Source organism: Salmo salar, chromosome ssa06 (genome assembly GCF_905237065.1).
Source record: "Salmo salar chromosome ssa06, Ssal_v3.1, whole genome shotgun sequence".
Classification (NCBI taxonomy): Eukaryota; Metazoa; Chordata; class Actinopteri; order Salmoniformes; family Salmonidae; genus Salmo; species Salmo salar.
The window spans coordinates 62,284,616-62,309,602 of NC_059447.1; the positions used below are offsets into that span (position 1 = coordinate 62,284,616).

At 42.6% G+C, this 24,987-nt stretch overlaps 1 protein-coding gene across 2 annotated transcripts in view; it reads left to right on the top strand.

Moving 5' to 3' along the window:
• Positions 1–24,987, top strand: part of man1a1 (mannosidase, alpha, class 1A, member 1) — a 164,598-nt gene that overhangs the window by 64,427 nt on the left and 75,184 nt on the right. For both annotated transcript variants that reach the window (XM_014205126.2, XM_045720801.1), the window contains exons 3-4: positions 3,062–3,177; positions 15,821–15,901. In XM_014205126.2, coding sequence (XP_014060601.1) covers positions 3,062–3,177; positions 15,821–15,901 — 197 coding nt within the window. The remainder of the gene's footprint in view (positions 1–3,061; positions 3,178–15,820; positions 15,902–24,987) is intronic.

Consider the following 24,987-nt stretch of genomic DNA (forward strand, 5'->3'; position numbering starts at 1 on the left):
TACATAATAAACTAAGTTGCCCCAGGTTCTGATGTTTTCTAAAATAGGCCTCAATGAAGTGGTGACGACGTCCTCCCTCAGAACAATGAACGATGTCACTGTGTGTATGGGTTTGATATTCTGAGCCCACTTTTACGTGAAGGTTGTTTTTGTCCAAACAATGCATCGTCTGACAACGCCTCAAAGGCTCTCAGCCCCATGAGATTCAATTTTCCACCATTTGTGCCATTCCCTGCTAATGATGTGAGAACTCTATTAGCAAGTGTCATCAGTCAATTAAATGCTCAAGAGTCTCTGCTGCAGAGATGAGCTCCTTTCTAAAGTATGAGATATGGAGAGAGAGAGAGAGAGAGAGCAGGTGATAAATGAAAGCTCTTAGACACGAGAGCTGCCGTCCCATGAATGTTGCTCACACATCCATCACCAAGCTCTTATGTACTGGGGAAATGTATTTAGCCTGTTCATGGGCCAGCCGTTGGACTTAAAGGGATACTTCGGGATTTTGGCAATGGTGCCCTTTATCTACTTCCCCAGAGTCAGATGAACTCGTGGATACCATTTGTCTCTGTGTCCAGTATGAAGGAAGTTATAGATAGTTTTTTGAGCCAATGCTAACAATATACTAGCGTTAGCACAATGAGTGGAAGTCTATGGGTACTGCTAGCATGCTAGTAGTTACTTCCAGTCATTACGCTGACATAAAAATGGTGTCCATGAGTTCATCTGACTCTGAGGATGTAGATAAAGGGCAACATTGCCAAAATCCCAAAGTATCCCTTTAATTGATTTCCTCAGAAAAATGTTAAGTGATGTCCTCCTTAAGTCAATTCAGGATTTCTAAATGGAAATTTGGGAAAGTGTTCTTCCATCAAACGTTTTAAAATTACCAACTGGGATTCTCTATAAGAACTGATATCCAGGTCATCCTTATTTTTTCAAAAGCCTTCACATGTTTTTCATTTACTCAAATCTATCATCTTACATTCAAAATTTACTAAGATCTCAAGAGCCCTTTATTATAAGAATAAAGGCTGCTTCATGACATGTCATAGAAATACATTTTAATTGGAAGCTTAGAGTGAGAAGACTGTTTGATAGATCAGAGAAATCTGGCTTTGATATTCTGTGTTCTGCTTCTTAGAATTCAAGTCACTCCATGGCTTGCTGTACATTTTGAGGTACATGCACACACAAACGCACACGCACGTGAAAACATTCGCAAAAACACAACACCTTTTCACACATCATGCTCTGGCTTGTCCCAGTAATGGGATGAGGATGCCCCCCTCTCCACTCCTCCTTGCCACTGTATTTTATAATGGAGGAAGCAGGCACGCATTCTAGCCACGGAGCAGGAAGGAAGCCTGCCGGGCTGGCAGACAATGGGTGGCAGGCACGAAATGTCATTCCCTCGTCTCTCTCACAGAGTCCAAATGGAGTGAGGGATTAATGAAAAACAGGAAAGGGAAAAGGAGGCCAGGTGACAAAAGGATGGCCAGTGGAAACGTGTTTAGTCAAGCCTGCAATGACCCTTGCTACTCTTCCTTTTTGTGGCCCACATTAACATTCGTTGACAGACAGACGCAGGCAGGCCTACAGCACCCATTGTTAAATTTCGGGGGCGTTCAATCTACATTAAAGCTTTTAGCTGTAATCCTACCCTTTTAAGGAAATAAAAACACCTTCAGTTACCACAGCATTACCTTTTTTTTCATTTGAAGAAAGCTGTATAGGTGTAAGTGAATGGGAAAGCGCTTTAGTCGTGTTATTGAGTTTATTTTCGATAATGCTGTGGACTAAAAGCTTTGCTGAGTGTTCATCTCTTTGACTGCCTGCCTGGCTGGTGCCTTTCCTCTTTGACTGCCTGCCTGGCGCCTTTCATTTTATCATCTCCTCCTTTTGAATGTGTGACGTAAAGGACGAGAAATGTCGGCCCTCCAAGCGAGTGTGGAGAGTTGGCAGGGGCTGGGTTCTCCTAAGCGCTTGGTAAACCGAGCAAGTCGAAGCTTCTCTGGAGAATAAATTGCGTCTAGGCTACATTTCTTTATAGCTCAGTAATTTCATTAATCTTGTTGCTCTTATCTTAATGAAGCAGAAGAGGGTGTTTTTAGCTGCACAGGGCATATGGACACGGTACTCTGTCATGGGGGTATAATGTCATTTAATTTTTTGGTATTTTACCCCCTTTTCCTCCCAAATTTCGTGATATCCAATTGCGATCTCATTACGATCTTGTCTCAACTCCCCAACGGGAGAGTCCTCCGAAACATGACCCGCCAAACCGAGCTTCTTAACACCCGCCCGCTTAACCCAGAAGCCAGCTGCACCAATGTGTCGGAGGAAACCCCATACAACTGGTGACACAAGTCAGCGTGCATGCGTCCAGCCCGCCACAAGGAGTCACTAGAACGCGATGGGACAAGGATATCCCTGCCGGCCAAACCCTCTCCTAACCCGGACGACGCTGGGTCAATTATGCGCCGCCTCATTGGTCTCCCCATGGGTCTCCCGGTCGCAGGTGGCTGCGACATAGCCTGGGATCAAACCCGGGTCTGTAGTGATGCCTCTAGCACTGCAATGCAGTGCCTTAGACCGCTGTACCACTCAGGAGGCTCGGTATAATGTCATCTGATAGGTAAGGTCTGTTGGCCAAGAGCCTTCCGAAAGCATCAGCCCACCGTGAAAAGACTCACGCTAATATGCTCACTCCTCTGTTCCAACTTTCTCTGCCACATCCTCCTCAACCAGGTAAAAACCTGACAGTATAGCCAAAGGTGCTCTGCCATATTTGTATTTGTTCATATGCATGACATCTCGCACTGAGATAAATGGAGGTTGCCTGAAGCAATATTCCACCGCAGCAGGAGATATGCCCCGCTCTTTGAATAAAACAGCACACTTACGGTTAGAACTCCCAGCTGCCCTGGAGATTTGAACCTCCTCTGGTCTTAATGGTAGAAACCTGACTCTGTCTGTGCTGTTTTTCTACCAATACAATATGTTGCTATGAGTGGAAAATAGGATACGAGTCCTCAAGGCTTTGTTTTGTTTGCCTTCCCAGGGAGCATAAAGGGAGCCACCATCGTGGATGCCCTGGACACCCTATACGTCATGGAGATGTATGAGGACTTTGAGATGGCCACAGAGTGGGTGGAGAAGAACCTGGACTTCAACGTGGTGAGTAGAACCAAATAACATAGAACCCCCTTGTCTGCTAGCCAGTAGAACTATAGAACACCTTTGGCTGCTAGCTAGTCAGCCACTGACAAGCTCAAGGACAGGAGATCTAGAATCTGATTGGTTAGGCAAGCCCGACTGTAATCAGTAGGGAAAGAATACAGAGCCACCCAAGGCATTTTAATGCAGGAAAGCTGAACTCCGTCTTACATCATTTCTACCAGCAACGCTGCCGTTTTTTTTATGCTTGTGTGTATCAAAGTACATCCAGCCAACTTGACGAAATTGTGGGAAGCATTGGAGTCAACATGGGCCAGCATCCCTGTGGAACGCTTTCAACACCTTGAGTGCATGCCCCGACAAGTCAATATTAGGAAGGTGTTCTAAATGTTTTGTACACTCGGTGTATGTTTTGATTTATAAGACATTCTAAGGTTTGTATCATTCACAACTAAATGTGTCAAATAATTCTTAAATCTAGCGTATAGGACCTGTTTCAAATGGTAACTTTTACGCTCAACATAGCCACTTCAAATGCGCACTCGCTCCGGAATGGGAAAAATATCCTTTATTTTATTCAGCTATGTTCAATTATATTATTCTTACAATAAAAACATAAAATAATTGCACGGGACTTATAAAAATATCTTGTCTGCTAAATGAACTAGACTCCTATTCTATTCTTCTGACATACATTTTCTTCACATCATAATGTTTCTTTAGACCTGACCAAAATAATGAATTTATTGTGATGTATATTAAATGGATTTGTTCGACTTGTTTTAATGTAGATGTTCCAAAGGCGTGCATCAGCGGCTTGTATGCGTGGAGGCCTAGAGATGCTAAACATATTTATGTTAATTAACGGTCAATTACTGTGAGACTGGCAGTCATTTGCATGACAATAACCGGCTGACAAAATGTAATGACCGCCACAGCCCTACCTACCCACACACTCGCACATACTTACGACCCAACATACACATATAGACACTCTCTCTCTCACACACACATACCAACACTACATACGCCCACACACAATCGCACGCACACACATGTATACTGACACCACACACAATCACACACACACACTTTCACACTCACCACATATGCTGCTGCTACTATCTATTATCTATCCTGTTGCCTAATACCTTTACCCCTGCCTATATATACAGTGAGGGAAAAAAGTATTTGATCCCCTGCTGATTTTGTACATTTGCCCACTGACAAAGAAATGATCAGTCTATAATTTTAATGGTAGGTTTATTTGAACAGTAAGAGACAGAATAACAACAAAAAAATCCAGAAAAAACGCATGTCAAAAATGTTATAAATTGATTTGCATTTTAATGAGGGAAATAAGTATTTGACCCCCTCTCAATCAGAAAGATTTCTGGCTCCCAGGTGTCTTTTATACAGGTAACGAGCTGAGATTAGGAGCACACTCTTAAAGGGAGTGCTCCTAATCTCAGTTTGTTACCGGTATAAAAGACACCTGTCCACAGAAGCAATCAATCAATCAGATTCCAAACTCTCCACCATGGCCAAGACCAAAGAGCTCTCCAAGGATGTCAGGGACAAGATTGTAGACCTACACAAGGCTGGAATGGGCTACAAGACCATCGCCAAGCAGCTTGGTGAGAAGGTGACAACAGTTGGTGCGATTATTCGCAAACAATTGGTAACACACTACGCCGTGAAGGACTGAAATCCTGCAGCGCCCGCAAAGCCCCCCTGCTCAAGAAGGCACATATACATGCCCGTCTGAAGTTTGCCAATGAACATCTGAATGATTCAGAGGACAACTGGGTGAAAGTGTTGTGGTCAGATGATACCAAAATGGAGCTCTTTAGCCTCAACTCGCCGTGTTTGGAGGAGGAGGAATTCTGCCTATGACACCATCCCCACCGTCAAACATGGGGTGGAAAATATGTTTGGGGGTGTTTTGCAAGGGGACAGGACAACTTCACGCATCAAAGACGAGGACGGGCCAGTCAAATTTGGGTGAGAACTTTACAGGGGGTGAGGTATAGCATGAAATGACCCAAAACACACGGCCAAGGCAACAAAGGAGTGGCTCAAGAAGAAGCACATTAAGGTCCTGGAGTGGCCAAGCCAGTCTCCAGACCTTAATCCCATAGAAAATATGTGGAGGGAGCTGAAGGTTCGAGTTGCCAGACATCAGCCTCGAAACCTTAATGACTTGGAGAAGATCTGCAAAGAGGAGTTGGACAAAATCCCTCCTGAGATGTGTGCAAACCTGGTGGCCAACTACAAGAAACGTCTGACCTCTCCGACTGCCAACAACGGTTTTGCCACCAAGTACTAAGTCATGTTTTGCAGAGGGGTCAAATACTTATTTCCCTCATTAAAATGCAAATCAATTTATAACATTTTTGACATGCGTTTTTCTGGATTTTTTGTTGTTATTCTGTCTCTCACTGTTCAAATAAACCTACCATTAAAATTATAGACTGATAATTTCTTTGTCAGTGGGCAAAGGTACAAAATCAGCAGGGGATCAAATACTTTTATCCCTCACTGTAAAGCATGCACGTTCAAGATAGCATGCATAGGTCATCGCAGGTCTGTGGAGATCTTCACAATTGCTGTAATAAACTGCGCAGAATCTCGAAACGGCATTGATCACTGTGTTCTTTTAATGTAATCTTAACTGCAATCTAGGCCATTTGGTTCTGCTATTAGATGAAGCACAGCAATAACACATTCATCTGTTGTATAAATAAACAAAATATCTGACATTTTATTCCCATTTGAACTTTAGTGTGCTTTTAAATGGTTGAAAGCACAGTGATGGACATTAAACTAAACTCAACAAAAATCCGACATTTGTTTTTCCATTGGAATTTGGTTGTGCTTTTAGATGGTTTAAAGCATAGTGATAACTTTTGTCTGTCTTTTTCAGTGGGTGAATATAGGTTGTGATCTCTACCATTAAAATTATAGACTGATCATTTCTTTGTCAGTGGGCAAACGTACAAAATCAGCAGGGGATCAAATACTTTTTTCCCTCACTGTGCAGTACATAGCTACCTCAATTACCTCGTACCCATGCACATCGACTCAGTACTGGTATTCCCTGTATGTAGCCATGTTAATTTTTATTCGTTAATCACTGTGTAGTTATGCCTTGTCTCTTTCTATTTTTTTATTTAACATTTTTCTCATCTTTAACTCTGCATTGTTGGAAAGGACCCATAAGTAAGCATTTCATTGTTAGTCTACACCTGTTGCGAAGGATGTGACACATAACATTTGGTTTGATTTGACTCCAGGTAATTGGGCCTTGATGAAGTGCTCTGTTTAACCTCTCTTGGGCAGGTGGGACGCTACCGTTCCACCCACGGTTCACACTATTCAACAGCCAGTGAAAAATCAGAGCGCCAAATTCAAAACCACAAAATGTCATAGTTCTAAGTTCTCAAAAATACGACTATTTTACACCATTTTAAAGATGCACGTCTCCTTAATGTAACCACGTTGTCCGATTTCAAAAAGGCTTTACGGCGAAAGCATAAAGTTAGATTATGTTAGGACAGTTCCAACACAAGAAAAAACACACAGCCATTTTCCTAGCAAGGACAGGCGTCACAAATACCAGAAATTCAGCTAAAATTATACACTAACCTTCGACGATCTTCATCAGATGACACTCCTAGGACATCATGTTACACAATACATGCATTTTTTTGTTCGATCAAGTTGATATTTATATCCAAAAACAGCCTTTTACATTGGCGCGTGATGTTCAGAAAATATTTTGCCTCCAATACGGTCGGTGAATCAGCACAACAATTTACAAAAATACTCATCATAAATGTTGATAAAATATTAAACTGTTATTCAAAGAATTATAGATGAACATCTCCTTTATGCAACTGCTGTGACAGATTTCAAAAAAGCTTCACGGGGAAAGCACACTTTGCAATAATCTGAGTACTGCGCTCAGAAAAATACACTAGGCAATACAGATACCCGCCATTTTGGAGTCATCTAAAATCATAAATAGCATTAGAAATATTCACTTACCTTTGATGATCTTCATCAGAAGGCACTTCCAGGAATCCCAGGTCCACAATAAATGTTGTTTTGTTAGATAAAGTCCATAATTTATGTCCAAATAACCCCTTGTTGTTTCCGCGTTCAGTAAGCTACTCCAAGTGTAGGAAGCCCGGCCAAAATGTCACGACAAAAAGTCAAAAAAAGTTATATTTACGTTCGTTCAAACATGTCAAACGCTGTATAGCATCAATCTTTAGGGCCTTTTTAACTTAGAACTTCAATAATATTCCAACCGGACGATTCCAGTGTCTTGAAAAACGTTTTGGAAGACCCCTCAAACAACGTTCTAAAGACTGTTGACATCTAGTGGAAGCCTTAGGAAGTGCAAAATGAACCCTAAGTCACTGTGTGTTTGATAGGCAATGACTTGAAAGGACTACAAGCACCAGACTTCTCACTTGCTGGTTAGATTTTTCTCAGGTTTTTGCCTGCCATATGAGTTCTGTTATACTCAGACACCATTCAAACAGTTTTAGAAACTTCAGAGTGTTTTCCTACCAAATCTACTAATAATATGCATATTCTAGTTCCTGGGCCCGAGTAGTAGGCCGTTTAATTTGGGTACGTTTTTCATCCGGCCCGTGAAAATACTGCCCCCTACCCTAGAGAAGTTAACACTAGAAGAGCCAAGTGAGAGCATTTTGACTAAATATGAATAAAACATTGAAATATCTGTTCCATGTTTAAAGTCATGTCCCCCCCTGTCCTTGACTTTTCTTAAATATGTCTATTTAACACACGTATGTTCGATTTTCAAATCCTCCTAAGAGAGAGAGAGAGAGAGAGAGAGAGAGAGAGAGAGAGAGAGAGAGAGAGAGAGAGAGAGAGAGAGAGAGAGAGAGAGAGAGAGAGAGAGAGAGAGAGAGAGAGAGAGAGAGAGAGAGAGAGAGAGAGAGAGAGAGAGAGAGAGAGAGAGAGAGAGAGAGAGAGAGAGAGAGAGAGAGCTATTCTGTTACCAATACCTTCATTAACACAACCAAAATATTATTTTTCTGATAGCATATGAAATGTATTCATTAGAATGTTGGATTTGGTCCCTCAAGGCCTTTCTAGTGTTAGACAGAACAGTTACACTTCTCACCTGGAAGGAACCACCGCGTCTGTCTGTGGAAGTGGACTGAATGAAGTCATCTTAATTCCACTGTTCGGGGTAGGGAAAGGAGCACTTAACTCTTGTATTTTTTTCTAATCAGTCAATATGGACCTGACTCATCAGTTTGAAGGTAATGTGCTTTAGGAGTGAGGACTTTGTGTGTCTGTCAGATAGAACACATTGCCTTCCTCAAGCCTTTCACTCTCACTGATAAAAGGATATTCATTAAGACTGTTTTTCCCTTCAGACTATGCATAGGAAACAAATTACTCCCAAACACTGAGACGGAAGAGATGTATAAAACAGTTTGAAAAGGTTTTGTCTCAGACATTGCCACACGATATACAAAACCTTTGCAATCTAACGTGATGTGTATATCTCAGGAAATTGTGATATTGGCAATGGTGCTCTATAATGCCCAAATACACAGTGGAATAACCCTACAAACCAATCCCCCCAGTCTATTGGACTGCAATAATTAGTATTTGCATTGTGGTCCACACCTGCACCACTCTCAAATGCTTTGAACCACTCTGTTTTTTTGCATCTATTCTTAGCTCAGCATGTTTTCTCCCCATTGGTCATGCCTCAATAATTTGTGATTTCTCTGCAAGTTTTTCTTTTCTTTCTTAAATGTTGTTTTCAAGTCCCGGTTCCTTTTACAGCTTTAAAAGGAATGTCCCACTTGAGAGAATGTCAAACTGCAGTTTGTGCAATTTTTGTATGTGAACTACTGAACCATTACTTAGCCCTGTAATGCAGTTTCTATGATCAATTGAATGCCAGAGGTGAGGAAGGTTATAGCTAAAAGAAATGTGATGGCTCATCAAGTGAAAATGAAGTTGTCTAACCTTTCCTCGTTTCACCGTTGTTAACCCTAGTTGCTGTGTGAAATGAACTACCATGGATTAAGGAAGGGGTGGTGATGGAGCTGAAGAATTTAGCTGAGGTAGTTGGAGTGGAAACGGTGAAAAAAAACACCTTCAGTCTTTTTACTTTGATGTTTCCCCTGCCCATGTTATGGAACCAGATTCATTATTTATTCCCCTGGGAGAACCAACTCGTTAAGAAGCACTAAATTCTTGTCCACCCTCATTTTTTTTTCCAAATGCGGGAGAGAGCGAAAAAAAACCATTAGTGATCAGAAGCATTCATGAAGAGTATTAACAAACTTTTAATTGAAAGGCATTGACTTCGCTGCCCTCGAGCAATTCCAACAATAAAGGAGCTCACAAAAGCCCTGGTGGATTGGGCATTAATATTCACTTTGTCTCCTGAATACAGAATATCTATTTCAAAGATAAATACAACCCCCTCTTCCATCTCCTTCTCTTCCAACATTGTCTTAACATGGATGGAGCGGTCTGTGGTTTTCCATTTGGCCCCAACCTCTGTCATGTTCCTCCATTCCACCTCACTGTCATAATAGTGAGGGGCCACGACTGGAATACTGAGAGACAGGAGCATACCACTGCATTTCCTGATGCCTCTGTTCAATACAAATCCACTGGAACAGGGGAGACGTCTCAAAGTCTGTTTTAATGTTTAGCTTTCAAGGCAAGGCAGTGGGGATACCGGAATTACGCTTGTCTTAAATATCTAGCCAATTGATTAACCCAGACTATTTGCATTGTCCCCCCATCTCCTGCCTGCCTGTGTCTACCTGAGCATGACAGGTAGACAGACAGGGTCAGAACAAAAACAGGTCTGGTCAAAGCAAGCATACCAACCAGCGTGGACTGTAATGGCCAGGGACGATTACTCTTTTGTTTTCCCCTCAGTTCTGCTAGGAAGAGGTGTAGAGCGAGAGAAAGCGAGCAAGCGCCCATCTTTATTTGCCTCTGCCTTGTCCCGGCTGCAATCTTTCATCTGGTGAGCTGTGTGTTGCGGGCTGCTGTGAAAGGCAAGGCCAGTACATGAACAAAGGCAATGGCTGTATGTATTATGGAAGGGCCCCGGCTCCACTGTCAGCCCTCAGGCAGGAGCTGTGTAATGGACTGCACAGCCTTGCTGGACATCAGCCTGCAAGATAACCTTTCAGAGGCTGGAATAAAGAGACATTTTCTAGCCAGAGGTTTGAGGGAGCCCCCCCCCCCCCGCCTTTTTGTACAAACACACACACCTACACACACTAAAGCACATCATCAGAGGATGAATTTCTAAGGGTCCTCTGACAGCTGATCCACAGACGTGGCAGCATGTTATTGTGTAGCAGTGTAGGCCAGGCTTAGAAAGAGCATTCGTGCATCATCTCCAGGAGTCAGTTGTCACTGCTGCTCTTTGTGTCTACACAAGGGCTTCCTTGATGATTTTACTGTCAGGGAGTATTATTGTTGTTGTCATTCACTAACATTGCTCTCAACGTTGTGATGTGATGGAGCTCAGCTAACTGTAGCCTCCGCTCTAGAACCTCTACACAACATTCTGCAATTCCATTTTTCCATCTGACTTCTCAATCCCATCTCAGTCATTTCCCCTGTAGTCTGATTATTCTGTTGAATTGGAGCGCATTCATTCAACATGTACAGGGAGTATAATTTAAGATGAGTTGGTCTATGAAATCATGCGATTCAGGTTGAAGATGTCCCTTGATTTGACCTGACTAGAGGTTTCAGTAGGTCAGGAGGCTGAGGGCTGTGGTTCGGTCTGACACCATGAGCCCTCAGATGGGCCTTGCCTTTTATTTTAGCGTCCTATTAATAGCAACGCACATGCCCTGCCCACCTGAGGATCTGTCCTTTTCGGCCATTGAGGGGCGCAAAAGCCACTTAAATCTCGCTGGATTGATTGCTTTCATTTTACTCCTACGACTCTTGCTTTTTGCCTGTCTTTTATTTCCCCTGCTAACGTTACGACCGCGGAAATGTTTGTAATGACCTGTCAAACACCCCGGTAATGGCTGAAATGGTCTCAATGGAATACATTGTCTTGCTGTTATTTAATCAGGGGAACCCATCGAGACATGGGTCTCATTTACAATGGTGCCCTGAGGACAACAATACAACAAATTGATCTCATTAAAGTCATTCAACATTAAAGTCCTAAACTGCCATAGAGGCACCAGTTAGTCAAGATGTAGAGAGTTTTGTAGACTATTCCAAAAATGGGGGGCACTAAAATTGAAGGCAGATTTACCTAGATCGGTACATACTAGTGGAACTTCGAAAGTTAACCATTTCTGTGAACGGGTTTGGTGTCATATTTTTTTTTATTTTAACAGTGAAGTGAGGTAGTTCGGAAGCTTGTGTAGTAAAGCTTTGTAAACAAAAAGGGAGTAATGAAGTCTACGCGACTTTAATCAGGATCAGCCAACATTTTGGTACAGGATGCAGTGACACATATTAAAACTCTCACATGTGATAAAGCAAAGGGCACTATGGTAGACTGCATCAAAAGGTTTAGGAGTGGTGACTGCTGAATTCCCATAAATGGTGTCACCAAAGTCACGAACTGGCAGGAAAGTTGACTATACAATCTGCCTCCTGCTGTTTAGGGAAAGACATGATCTAGTTCTATAAAATAAGCCTCCTTTAAATCTCAGCTTTCACATTTTTGTCAATCCAAAAGCCAAGATATTTATAGGCGGAAACCTGCTCGATGAAAGAACTATCCAATGCAAAAATGTGTATAACCATCTGAAATACTTCTACAAGAATTATAAAACGGCATCATTTAGTTTTTCCCCCATTTAAGTACCAATTTTTTTAATAATCATGGACTTTCTGCAAGGCAACAAAATCAGATTGCAGCTCCAATATAGCCTGGTCAGTCGTATGGGCAATGGCGTACATGGGTGTCATCAGCATACGGGGGGCCAGTACAAAAAAAAATACAAAATTATGAAATGAAAATGAAATGTATGCATTCACTACTGTAAGTCGCTCTGGATAAGAGCGTCTGCTAAATGACTAAAATGTAAAATGTAAGCATACAGCTGAATGTTACAGGTTTATGCAGATAGACCAATATTCTTTATATAAAGAGGAAAGGGCCCAAAGTCAGCCCAATGTGGAAGACCTTTAGTAATATCGAGGTGACTTGACACCATCAGAAAGCACACATTGTTTCCTGTCTGACAGATGGCTCCTAAACCAGTTGCAAGATGCCTGGTCAAGACTCATTTCTGACAACCTTTGAATGACTAGGGAGTGGTTGAGGGAGACTAGTCAGGATCAAGGGAAAGATGAATGGAACAAAGTACAGAAAGAACCTTGATGAAAACCTGCTCCAGAGCAAGGTTCACCTTTCAACAGAACAACGACTCTCAGCACATAGCCAAGACAACGCAGGAGTGGCTTCGGGGACAAGTCTCTGAATGTCCTTGAGTGGCCCAAACAGAGCCCGGACTTGAACCCGATCGAACATCTCTGGAGAGACCTGGAATTAGCTGTGCAGCGATGCTCCCCATCCAACCTGACAGAGCTTGAGGGGATCTGCAGAGAAGAGCTATCCAAATACAGTTGTGCCAAGCTTGTAGAGTCACACCAAGAAGACTTGAGACTGTAATCGCTGCCAAAGGTGCTTCAACAAAGTACTGAGTAAAGGGTCTGAATACTTATGTAAATGTGATATTTCAGTTTTTTTATTTGTTTATAAATTTGCAAAAATTCTACACCTGTAGTCTTCCCTGTGGCTCAGTTGGTAGAGCATGGTGTTTACAACGCCAGCATGGTGTGTGGAACGCCAGGGTTGTGGGTTCAATTCCCACGGGGGGCCAGTACAAAAAAGAAAAAATGCATGAAATGAAATGTATGCATTCACTACTGTAAGTCGCTCTGGATAAGAGCGTCTGCTAAATGACTAAAATGTAAAATGTAATGTAAATGTTTTTGCTTTGCCATTATGGGGTATTGTGTGTAGATTGATGAGGAAAATAAACAATTTTATCAATTTTAGAATAAGGCTGTAACGTAACAACATGTGGAAAAAGTCAAGGGCTCTGAATACTTTCCGAATGCACTGTATGTACGGCAGGACCAAATCGGAGAGATGGGTAGGAGAAAGTCCATGTAATGCTTTGCAGATTAGCAATAAAACCTTGAAATCAGCAGAGAGGCTAGCACTGGAGAAATATAATACAATTGGGTTTGTTTTTAGTCAAGATTCTAGCGGCCGTATTTAGCATTTTTAAAATGTCTTTTGTCGAGAAGGAACCTGCAAGTGAGTAATTCGTTGGACGATGTATACAATGTGTATCCCGTACTTACAACTAATACAACTTGAAAGACTTTGCATTTTTACTAAAACAGCAGCAGGAGGACTTCATACATTAGGGAATTCAGCAATGACTCACCCCACGATACCGTGTGAGAGACTGTGTTTCATGTAAATATTAATGTAAATTCAAATTGTGCAACCTGTAACATCTGGCCTGAATACATTGAGGCTGTCGTCAGTTTAAGTTATTTCGGCGCTCTAGATTTGACCCCTTTTACAGAATTTGCACCATTTAATGTCTGCAATACGTAATCACATTTTTTTGTACCTCATTAGTATCCACAAAACGTATTTGCTCTAATGCCACTTTATTTTCTAACCCTGGCAGTAAGTGCAATTGAACACTGAGTGCAGTGCAGAAGACGCTCAATGAAATCCTCTTGACGCTTTGGCCTCAATGAAGTTCTTGACTGAAGGACAGAACAGCCCTCTGATGTCTTGATGTGGGTGAGAGACAGGGCCTCATGATAATGGCTGTCCTCATAACAGAAGTAATCCTCTCTGAGAGGAAAGCACCTACGCTACAGTACCTACCTAGTAGCTACAGCAGTGTCCTCAGGATACCTCAGAAGAGTTCAACCCCTCCTCAACAGTTAATAAGGTGTGCCAAATCCTTCTGTCCACAGTCAGGCAAAAAACAGTACATTTCCATGAATACAAAATGACTCCCCATTTGAACAACTGCCATCTGTCATAATTTGAAGTCATTAACACACCATTGATAATGCTAGCAGAAATATTACAAATTTGGATTTCACAGTCTGCAGGTTTGCAGGACTAAATACATTTATTTTAATTAGAAGTTAGTCAGACGGCCGGCGTTAAACGATCTTGTTTGCCTGCCTGCCGCGCATTCTCTACTATTAAATAATAGAACTGTATCTCTCCGCACCAGATTAGTTTACTCATGTAGAAATTGTTAGTCAAATACAAAGTGTCATAGTACAGAGAAGCCTTCGTATTGAGAACATCTATGAAAAAAGACATAAACAAATGTTTATTCCCTCATCTGCCGTTTTGTCCCAAACAAATAGTCTACAAGAAACAAAAGCCAAAGTTTAACATTTCCCTCTCAAATATAAAATAATTGCTTATATCTGGAAATGAGGACAACAACAAAAAGTTTTAGCTACTGATATTTACTTGTTATTTGGTATAATTACTGAAACCATAATGAGGTTATTTATAGCCCACCACCACCATTACCAGGAACAAGTGTTTCTCATTCAGTTAAATCCCATGTAACAATGGACAATGCCCCCCTCCCCCATGCACAGTTTTTAAAATGTGGTCCACTCAAAGTACAGGCAATAACAAACTTTTCCTCTCACTAAAACCTCAAGGAATATGCACATAGTAATATTAGATTAACATAAATATTTTAAGACCACTCTACATGATCTACCATTTTGATCTATCATATAAAGCAAAGGGCTCGAGGTTAGGATGAGGTTATCAAAACCATTTATCAGTACTAAAAGTACTGTAGGCCTCTAGGACTTTATTCTGGATGAATGGGCTCCACATGCTTCTTTTCAGAGTAATGAAAATCTACATGAGGAATGGATATGGGTAATAAGTCTGGCTATAATAATGGAGAAAACAAAGCCTGGGGCCCTTCGGAGGGAAATGGGCTGAGTGCAGATCTGTGTTTTGGCCTGATGGGATTGTCAGGAAGGCATCTCATCACTTCTTATTGGTTCATGTTTGTCGGTTGCGACTCATGCTTCCCAGCTTGACCTTACGACGAAATGACACTTAAATTGCAGGGTGGCTATTTTCTCAATTATAGATACCTTCTTCCAGAGTTGGTTAGCCTCGGTGCTGTGCGAGCTCCGTGGAAGTCCGTTCTCTGACAGCCCCTCTCTCTGTTTTCTGTCTTTACCATGGGAATACATTAGTGGATCACACATTAGTGGATCACACATCTCAATAGAAATGGTCAAATGTTTTGTGGTATTAAGTGGTCTACTCAGATGTCTTCTCTGAGGTATGGAGTCGTGGCCTAAGGGTTTTGATACCTCGGTGTGTCTTCAGGTGTTGCCCACAGCGTTGTCTGCCTGTCGGTCTTTACGTTCGGTGTGTGATGTGAGGATATTCCTGCCAGCTGCTGCATGGTGACTCAGCAGGTTGAATACTCCTAATCATGAATCCTTTTCTCTCTCTCTCTCTCTCTCTCTCTGCTCCCATCCGTCTCTCGCTCTCCCTCTCTTATCTCTCTCTCACTGTATTTGTTTGTTCTCTCTGCAGAATGCTGAGGTCTCAGTCTTTGAAGTGAACATCCGGTTTGTCGGAGGACTGCTCTCCGCCTATTACCTCTCCGGCAAAGAGGTATGTACCTAACTGTGAAAATGCTGATGCTGCTGCCCAGAACTCTGAACGCTACAACTGGACAAGGTCTGATGCATGTGATGAGGAGAAGAGGACCTAGTTCATTCCATTTGACCCCAGTTTGATAGAGACCATGTTAGCTGAGGTAATTACATGGAGGTAGCCGCCAATAGTTGAACAACCATTTCCCCTCAGTTTAGAGTGATGCGAGGCGTTAAAAAATCTTATTGCAGCCATGTTGGAACAGCGTTGTTCCAAAGTTGCTGAACGTTGAACTGTGAAAGAGGTGAGCGCTTTACTGCCCGCCAATCTCTTGAGTGCAGGGCAGTCCTTCAGGGAGATGTAGAGCTATGAAAATATATCAGGGGTTTAGCTAATCTCTTCTGAGAGGAAGGCTCCTTCTGCCTGCCAACTCTGGGATTTGTGTGGGACTGCAGTTCTCTCACATTGTCAGGAAACTATCTCTTTGGGACCAAACCCGTTTTCCCATTCAACTGTTGAGTACTATCAGCCCTCTAAAAACCTCTGCCTGCATGAAGAGAAATAATTACCTGCTCTGACTGACTTGAAGATAAGATAGTCATAGATAACACCAAATGGGCCCAATAAAACCTGTTTTAAAAGCCAACCTGTTTTTCGCAAAGTGCGTGTAATGACTCCTCCAGTTGAATTTTAGCAGGCAGGAGGACTTTTCCGACCAGAAGATCTATGCTTTTTATCTCCCCATTTCAGTAGGGTTTCAGGGAACTACTGAACCTTGGTTCCAAGCTAAGTGGCTCTCATAAACAGAAGGACAGTAGCAATACCAGAGTGGGAGGAATCCATTTAGAAGTTCGATGAGCTTCTTAAAATTTCTAAAGGGAATCTGAAAGAAACGGAAGCAAAAGGAGAAGTTGATCTTTGTTTCCTCTCAGCGTCACACCAATTACTGTGAACGCTCAGCCTTATTATCAAGTAAGTCGAGGATTACAGAGGCTGGAAACTCAGTTGGCGTTCTGAACGGAAATTATTTTGGCCTCTTACACATTTTCACATGCAAGAGGTTTTTAATGAAATGGAGAGCGTACTTCCCCGCACATGTCGCAGGACTACGTTTAGATTATGAAGCCATGCATCATTCTGAAGGATTCTATTTATCAAACATTGCCAATTATTTCAGAGCAATTATCTCATTTAATATAATTTTCCTCCAATTAAGGTAAAACGGTAGGAAAGAGGTCCTCTTGAGTGTTTATGCAATTTGAATTATTGGAGAGTGAGGTTGACAGTAATGCTTTACCTTTTAACACGAGGCTTCTCGAAGTTCTTTCTGCTGACACACCCCAGAAGCAGCCAGGGTTTTGAGTGTTATTTTCCTACAGGAAGTGTCAGAAGTTGTGCATGCCTTTGTCGTGCTTACCATCATTTTGTTCTGACACGCGGGGAGAGACACTGGGGGAATTTTTCATCACCGTATAGCATGCACTGTAAAAAATAAAATAAGCTGGCATATTGGATTGCTATGGAAATTCCCTGTATTAATGAATACAAAACAACATGGAAAGACTTGCACACAAAAGCTGGAAAGGCATTGCATTGCATTGCATGCTGTGTGTGAAAATCTCATTGTAATTTTTGCTCCCATTCATATTAATGGTATTTCTGGACTGTAAAATGTAGATGAGATGAGGTTGAGGAGAGGCAAGTCACACCGTTAAGCAGCAGTGACAGGGACAGGGGAGAGGGGTTCACAGAAGCAACTACAATGGTATCCGCCGGATTTGCAGGTTTATTATTTTATGGTTTGGAGAGTGACTATGTAATCCTTTTATTTTGTTCCCAGTGTATTTATTATGTTAAAATCCTCTCTGTAAGAGGCACTATATCCCGAGGCAGATATCCACAGGACTAAAAGGGCTAACAGTAGGTAGATGTACCAGGCAGTTCATGGTATTTTATTTGCAGATGAATGAACGCCAGGGAAATTGCCAGTACTCTAGTGACGCATCATGCGGTAAGGCTACAGGTTGTACAGGTTTGTGGTTGAAAGCAACACCTTTTTTGTGGTTCTTGTATTGGGAAGCTTGACCCATGCCGTTTTTCATCATAACCACACGTGATAAGTGTGGCATAATGCTGTTTTGTAGTGCTCCGCAGCTTAGCCTGGACATTGCTTAGTCTACAGGGATTTACACAGGGAATAGGGTGTTTGAATTACCTCACTGTATAAATCAATTCCCATTATCTCCAAAACACTGTAGAAAATAATATCCTTGAGTGCAGCACTGGGAAATGTTGTCATTGACAAACATAACAAGTGTACCATGTGTGTTGTAGTGAACTCCCCTTCATTCTCCCTTGTTGTATTTCAATATCTGTACTAGAGGAGGACCGATTTAGGATTTTTCAACGCCGATTTTATTTTTTACATTTATTTATTTGTAATAATGACAATTACAACAATACTGAATTAACAAATTTTAACTTAATATAATACATCAATAAAATCAATTTAGCCTCAAATAAATAATGAAACATGTTCAATTTGGTTTAAATAATGCAAAAACAAAGTGTTGGAGAAGAAAGAAAAAGTGCAATATGTGCCATGTAAGAAAGCTAACGTTTAAGTTCCTTGCTCAGAACATGAGAACATATGAAAGCTGGTGGTTCCTTTTAACGTGAGTCTTCAATATTCCCAGGTAAGAAGTTTTAGGTTGTAGTTATTATAGGACTATTTCTCTCTATAGAATTTGTATTTCATATATCTTTGACTATTGGATGTTCTTATAGGCACTTTAGTATTGCCAGTGTAACAGTATAGCTTCCGTCCCTCTTCTCGCTCCTACCTGGGCTCGAACCAGGAACACATCGACAACAGCCACCCTCAGTGACGTTTGAAATGCTATTAGCGCGCACCCACTAACTAGCTAGCCATTTCACATGGGTTACACCAGCCTAATCTCAGGAGTTGATAAGCTTGAAGTCATAAACAGCGCAATGCTTGAAGCATTGCGAAGAGCTGCTGGCAAAACGCACGACAGTGCTGTTTGAATGAATGCTTACGAGCCGGGTGGCATCCATAAGTCTAAATATTCCTGTTACATTGCACAACCTTCAATGTTATGTCATAATTACGTAGCATTCTGGCAAATTAGTGCAACGAGCCAGGCGGCCCAAACTGTTGCATATACCCTGACTCTGCGTGCAATGAACGCAAAAGAAGTGACACAATTTCACCTGGTTAATATTGCCTGCTAACCTGGATTTCTTTTAGCTAAATATGCAGGTTTAAAAATATATACTTCTGTGTATTAATTTTAAGAAAGGCATTGATGTTTATGGTTAGGTACATTTGTGCAACAATTGTTTTTTTTTCTCGCAAATGCGCTTTTGTTTAATCATCCCCCGTTTGGCGAAGTCGGCTGTCTTTGTTAGGAAGAAATAGTCTTCACAGTTCGCACCGAGCCAGGCGGCCCAAACTGCTGCATATAGCCAGAGTTGCAAGAGAAGTGACACATTTTCCCTAGTTAAAAGAAATTCATGTTTCGCAGGCAATATTAACTAAATATGCAGGTTTAAAAATATATACTTGTGTATTGATTTTAAGAAAGGCATTGATGTTTATGGTTAGGTACACGTTGGAGCAACGTGTACCTAAGCGATTATATGCAACGCAGGACAGGCTAGATAAACTAGTAATATCATCAACCATGTGTAGTTAACTAGTGATTATGATTGATTGTTTTTTTATAAGATAAGTTTAATGCTAGCTAGCAACTTACCTTGGCTTCTTAGTGCATTCGCGTAACAGGCAGGCTCCTCGTGGAGTGCAATGTAAAGCAGGTGGTTAGAGCGTGGGACTAGTTAACCGTAAGGTTGCAAGATTGAATCCCCGAGCTGACAAGGTAAAAATCTGTCGTTCTGCTCCTGAACAAGGCAGTTAACCCACCGTTCCTAGGCCGTCATTGAAAATAAGAATGTGTTCTTAACTGACTTGCCTAGTTAAATAAAGGTGTAAAAGAAAAAACGGTGCCAAATCGGTGTCCAAAAATACCGATTTCCGATTGTTATGAAAACTTGAAATCGGCCCTAGTTAATCGGCCATTCCGATTAATCGGTCGACCTCTAATCTGTACAGTGAGGCGGTGTCACTCCCAGCAGATTGGATCTGTTTTCTCCTCTCTAAAACTGAGCGCACTTTGCTCTGTTCACTCTTTCATCCTCTAAGAGAGGCGGACCCATTTGATGTGAGCCTTCAGAACCTGAGTCCAGGGAGCTCCTCCCAAGTCCTGCAGGAGAAGGTAAAGGGAGTCTGTTATGTATACCCGACCCAATTTAAGCTGCCTGGAGCAAGACAATGGAGGCTGAGGCACATGCATGAGGCCCGGTAGTGGGTGGGAGGGGAGATGGGGCCTGGGAGGCAGGCTCTGAGATCTCTCCCTGGCCCCTGTGCCAGGCTATAAGATCTCTCCCCGGCCCCTGTGCCTTTCGCTTGGCTGGATCTCAAAGCAGGCTGGACCCTTTGACATTTTGTATGTGTAAAACTACACAGATGCACGGCAGGACAGCCCCAGCCCTGCATACTGATCAGGCCTGTCCTTGTTTGTTAGCCAGCCCTGAGACGCCCGATAGGAGGAGCCGAACAGACACTTGATCATCATCATGGTGAAGGAGCCATAAAGAGCCTCTCCTCCTGATTCGCTCATTGTTCTTCTGAGTGGGAGTGGCCTTCGTCTGCATCGCAGACAGCTTAATGTACTGCCATATCAATTATACCAGGTCCTTCTGAAATGAGCTATTGATGCAGTGGAATTGTTAACCATTCATAAGTTGTGCTGAAGTGAAGGCCACCTAGCCCCAGGTCACCTCTGATTTAGACCTTGGTTGTTTTTCCTACTATGAGTAATGGATGGGATTAATACAGGGCTGATTTAGGCACAGTGTTATTTATGGCTGGCCAGTTTTCCATCTCTGACGTGTTGCTGAGCGGGACATGCCGACCTGTCAGAGCAAAGCACTTAACGTCTCAATGGATCAGATATTGAGCGGGAGCCATAAGTAATTTTACATAACCGACCGACGGGAATCAGGAATGAATGGGCTGGATGGACCCCAGAGGTTTTAATATCCACTCAGAGATTAAGGACAGCACAAACACTCATCCACACTCTTACCTGATTACTGTGACAATCTTACACTGGGGAGCTTTTGGTTATCTTGGATCATATGTAAATCAGATTTTTTTTTTTTCAAGGAGAAGGTTCTTGGGGTAAAATTGCTCCCTCACTAGTGGACCAGTGTACCTTACATGTACCTCCCATGCTCCATGGGTATTCAGACTGTAAGGGTTAAAGTGAGCACTGAGTACCCCACAATGTGAATGTTTTACAATGTCAGTGGAAGGAATATCGCGTACAACTAAATCATTCAGAGATCCGGGGAACTAAGTTAAATACCTCTTTGTGAAACCCGCCTAAAACATTTTGCCAGTCATTTCATGGCAGGGGGTGCATTAGGCTGTGCTATGTCTGAGGCATTAGACAAATATTGTATGCAGATGTATTGTAGAGCTAGCAGTGCTATTTAAACAGTGTGATTCTCAGTGTGCTGCTGTTGAAATAGGCCCAGTGTCTGTCTGTCTGCCGGTCACAGATGATCAGGGCTGGGTCTGTAGGGAGTCTGGCAGGGCTTTGCTGGAGCACAGACAGCCCTGGCTGTGGAGCCTCTCCCAGATACATGGAAGCTGCCTGTTGGATATCTCCCTCTCCGTTCTAGATGCAATTTAGCCTGGATCTCATATGCTGCCTAAGATTAAGAAACAGGGAACCAACCTGCCTGTTTGTGTACAGGAGCTAGCTACTCTCCTTAGCCAACGATTTAGCTACTAAGCCTGGCCACTGCAGTCTTTTTATCTGTTCTCTGTTCAGTCACATTGTGTGACTAGCAGTGGTCCTTTTGTAACTCTCTGTAATGAGTCATTTCCGACAGTACTCTGCAAGTGGTGTACCCAGAGCCCAACCACTGCCAGAGAGGAACCCAAGGCCATAAGCTCTGCAGGCGCTGGCTGATGGTGTAGGGAAAAGTGTGTGCGCTTTCACATCAAACAAGGTTTGAACAATGTCACCGTAGGTGTCTCGTCCTTTTCTTATGTTTTGTTATATAGCTTGACAGAGCTTAGGCTACAGTCCAACTGAAGATATCAGCCTCAGGTTTTGGTTTCTACATGTTGCTATGGAGATGATCAACAAAATGGGTGGACAAGATACTTCAAAGAGTGTGTTCCATTGTCAAAGGGATGAGCACACAGACACTGCATCTGTAAGTCACTCACTCATCCACTGAGCTTTGAGTTTTAGCATCTGCCCAGAATAGTTTTCCCACCGCGTGGATTTTACTTTTAAATGAGAAGGAAAATAAAATCCATTGGTTGTCTGTTTGTCTCCTGGTTTTGTGTGAGGGAGAATTAGTCCAGTGGAACAAAGCTTCCCAGCAGCTGAGACCCAAGGTCAGCATTGGAGTGGACCTTCTCCCTCTGTCTGAACACAAGGTTTTAGGTGTGCCACGGGTGATGAAGCCCACTCCTATTTTTCTCCTTCTCCAACGGGCTGTAGGCAAAACGCCAGTGTGGCCACCAAGCAGGAAGCGCTAGCTACCATATAGAGCTGGCATGGAACCACACCAGCCCCGCAGCCGCTCTCAGCCTGTTTGCTCTGTCATCAAGCAGCAAACCCTGTTTATGGTTGTGAGGGTTGTTTGGGAAACATGGTTTACTGCTGGCCATCTATTAAAGCAGAGTCTCAGACAAGGAAACATACATTTTCCCTGCACCTGCCACGTCCTGTATCCTCTCTTGTCAGTCAAGCCGAAAACACTGTCATCCATTCCAATTTTGTTATACAACCGTGATGGGATCAAAACACAGTGTTGCCAACTTTTTGAGCACAGTCAGGGAAAGTAGATTAGTAGGCAAAGGTCATCTCCGGCAAGGAAGGACAAAGTCATGAGGGACTGTTGTTGAATCAAGAATTTCAGTTCAGGCAATATTTTCATCTGTATGTTGTTTCTTTCCCCAGTGAAATGCTAATGCAGTCTTCATGCAATCTCCGTCTCTCAGAGACAGACATTTTGTGCACCTTCATTTTTTTTCTACATCTGTCGAGATACGAAGTCCCCCCCCCCATGACAAGCGAACAGGTCAATGAATCATTTCAAACTGCGATTCTCCAGTGACTCACTATCACCAGACCCCAGCCCCATTCGCTCCCGTTGTTTTCTCAGACGACATTCCTCTATTTGCATGTAAATCACAACTCATTAGCAAGCGGTGGGCTGAAGGCTCGTTACCACTGTTTATTGCTGTTTTGGCTGGTATGATTAAAAAGTACATCTGACTTGTTTATGGCTGGCGGATGGGGCGCGACAGGGGGATATTAATCATAGCCAAGGGTCCACAGCCATTTGTTTCTGTCACAAGACATCGGCTCTTACAGAAACCACTCTGTTTGCTCTCATTAAGCCACAACATGTAGGAGAGAGAGGGCGTCGTCTACCTTGTTAATGATGGCTGGGCCAGTGTTTTAGAGTGCCATCTTGGATGGGATATGTTTCACCTTTTACAGTTGGTGACTAAGTCTCGAGATGGAAATAAAGTTGTAGCCTGGAAGGGTAAGTGCTGTCACTCAGCCTGTTAGTCTTCCCTCTGGCTTTGGTCACTTGACTCAGAGAAGTGAGCCTGGACCCTTTTTGTTTTCCTGTGATTTCCTCTTGGTTGTTTTCTTACCCGGTGCTTATCTTCTAGTGGTCTAGATTTTCTCTCTGATCTATATGGCTTTTTTCAGTGTAAAACACACTGAAGAATATTCTTCGGCGATAAAATGGAATGAGAAATTGAATTTTCGCTCTTTAATCCAAAGATAGGCAAACTTCTGATAGCCTATATAGGAAACATGTTGTGTGAAGCTTAATATCCTTTAAATAAGCAAATGAAGGTGATATGAACAGCAGCATACAGTTATGTTCTTTGCAGTAATGGAAATTGCTTGTTTGATACGTACTGTATCTACCCCTATGAACATAAGTCAAACTTATATTTGCCATATGTTACTATGCATCTCAATGAACGTACATCCCCAGCTGGGGTGCCTGGAGGTTCCTTGCAATCTGTGAGAACGGCGCTCAAGGTGGCACCAATTAATATCTTCATTGGAACCACATGAAGTTACTCTGTGTTTCCACTGGGAAGGTTTTCACTGTGAAGCATCACACAACAGAACAACTGCCATATGGCATCATTTAGAACCCACCACACTACAAAAAGTGTGTTTTTATGTTTTGTAGGCAAGCTAATTGTTCTGTGCTTGCCTGACAACTTCTGTAGTGCTGCGTCCCGTTTGTGTGGTAGTCTCACACCTGGTAGATCTCAACAGACTCTCAGGGATCATAGGATGCTGCATTGGAGTGGGAGTTGAGAGTGCAGAAATGCAAAGCACTAAATCAAAGCAATTAAACGGTTACCATGTCACACTCTTAGAATTAGGAATTGTAATTGAATAGGATCTCTATGGTCACACTTGTGTACCATTGAAAGTCATAACCATTGTGCCATATGTTCCTGTCCGTTGGAGTGTGAGCACGCCTGGGGGTTAAATGAATTCATGACTCCTGCTCACATTTTTACTCTATGCTTAATACGGCGTAACATCCTATGGGCTTTGATGACCCAGCAAGAAATGGCTGCATCATTATCGTGTGAATAGGACAGTTTTGCTCTTGGTGTGTTAAGTAATTTGGCCTTGCTGCCTGCTGGACTGGCATTTCCTGGCCCTGAGGTCTGGCCTTTTCTCTCCTCTACTCTCTGCCTCCTACCCTGCCCTGGCTCCCTCTTCTCTCCCTAGAAGATGTGCTGCCTGTCTGGTGCCTGCCTGGTGCCTGCCTGCGTTGCCTGTCAGGGAGATTGGAGCAGCGAAGCCTAGAACCACACACTCGGGGATCGCAGAATTCATCTTTCCACTAGAAAGTCTTCTATACAAGCCTCATTAGACAAGATCCTCAGAGTTTACAGTAGAGGTCAACCAGTCAAATGAGAGGCTGGCATTGTGTGAACTCCA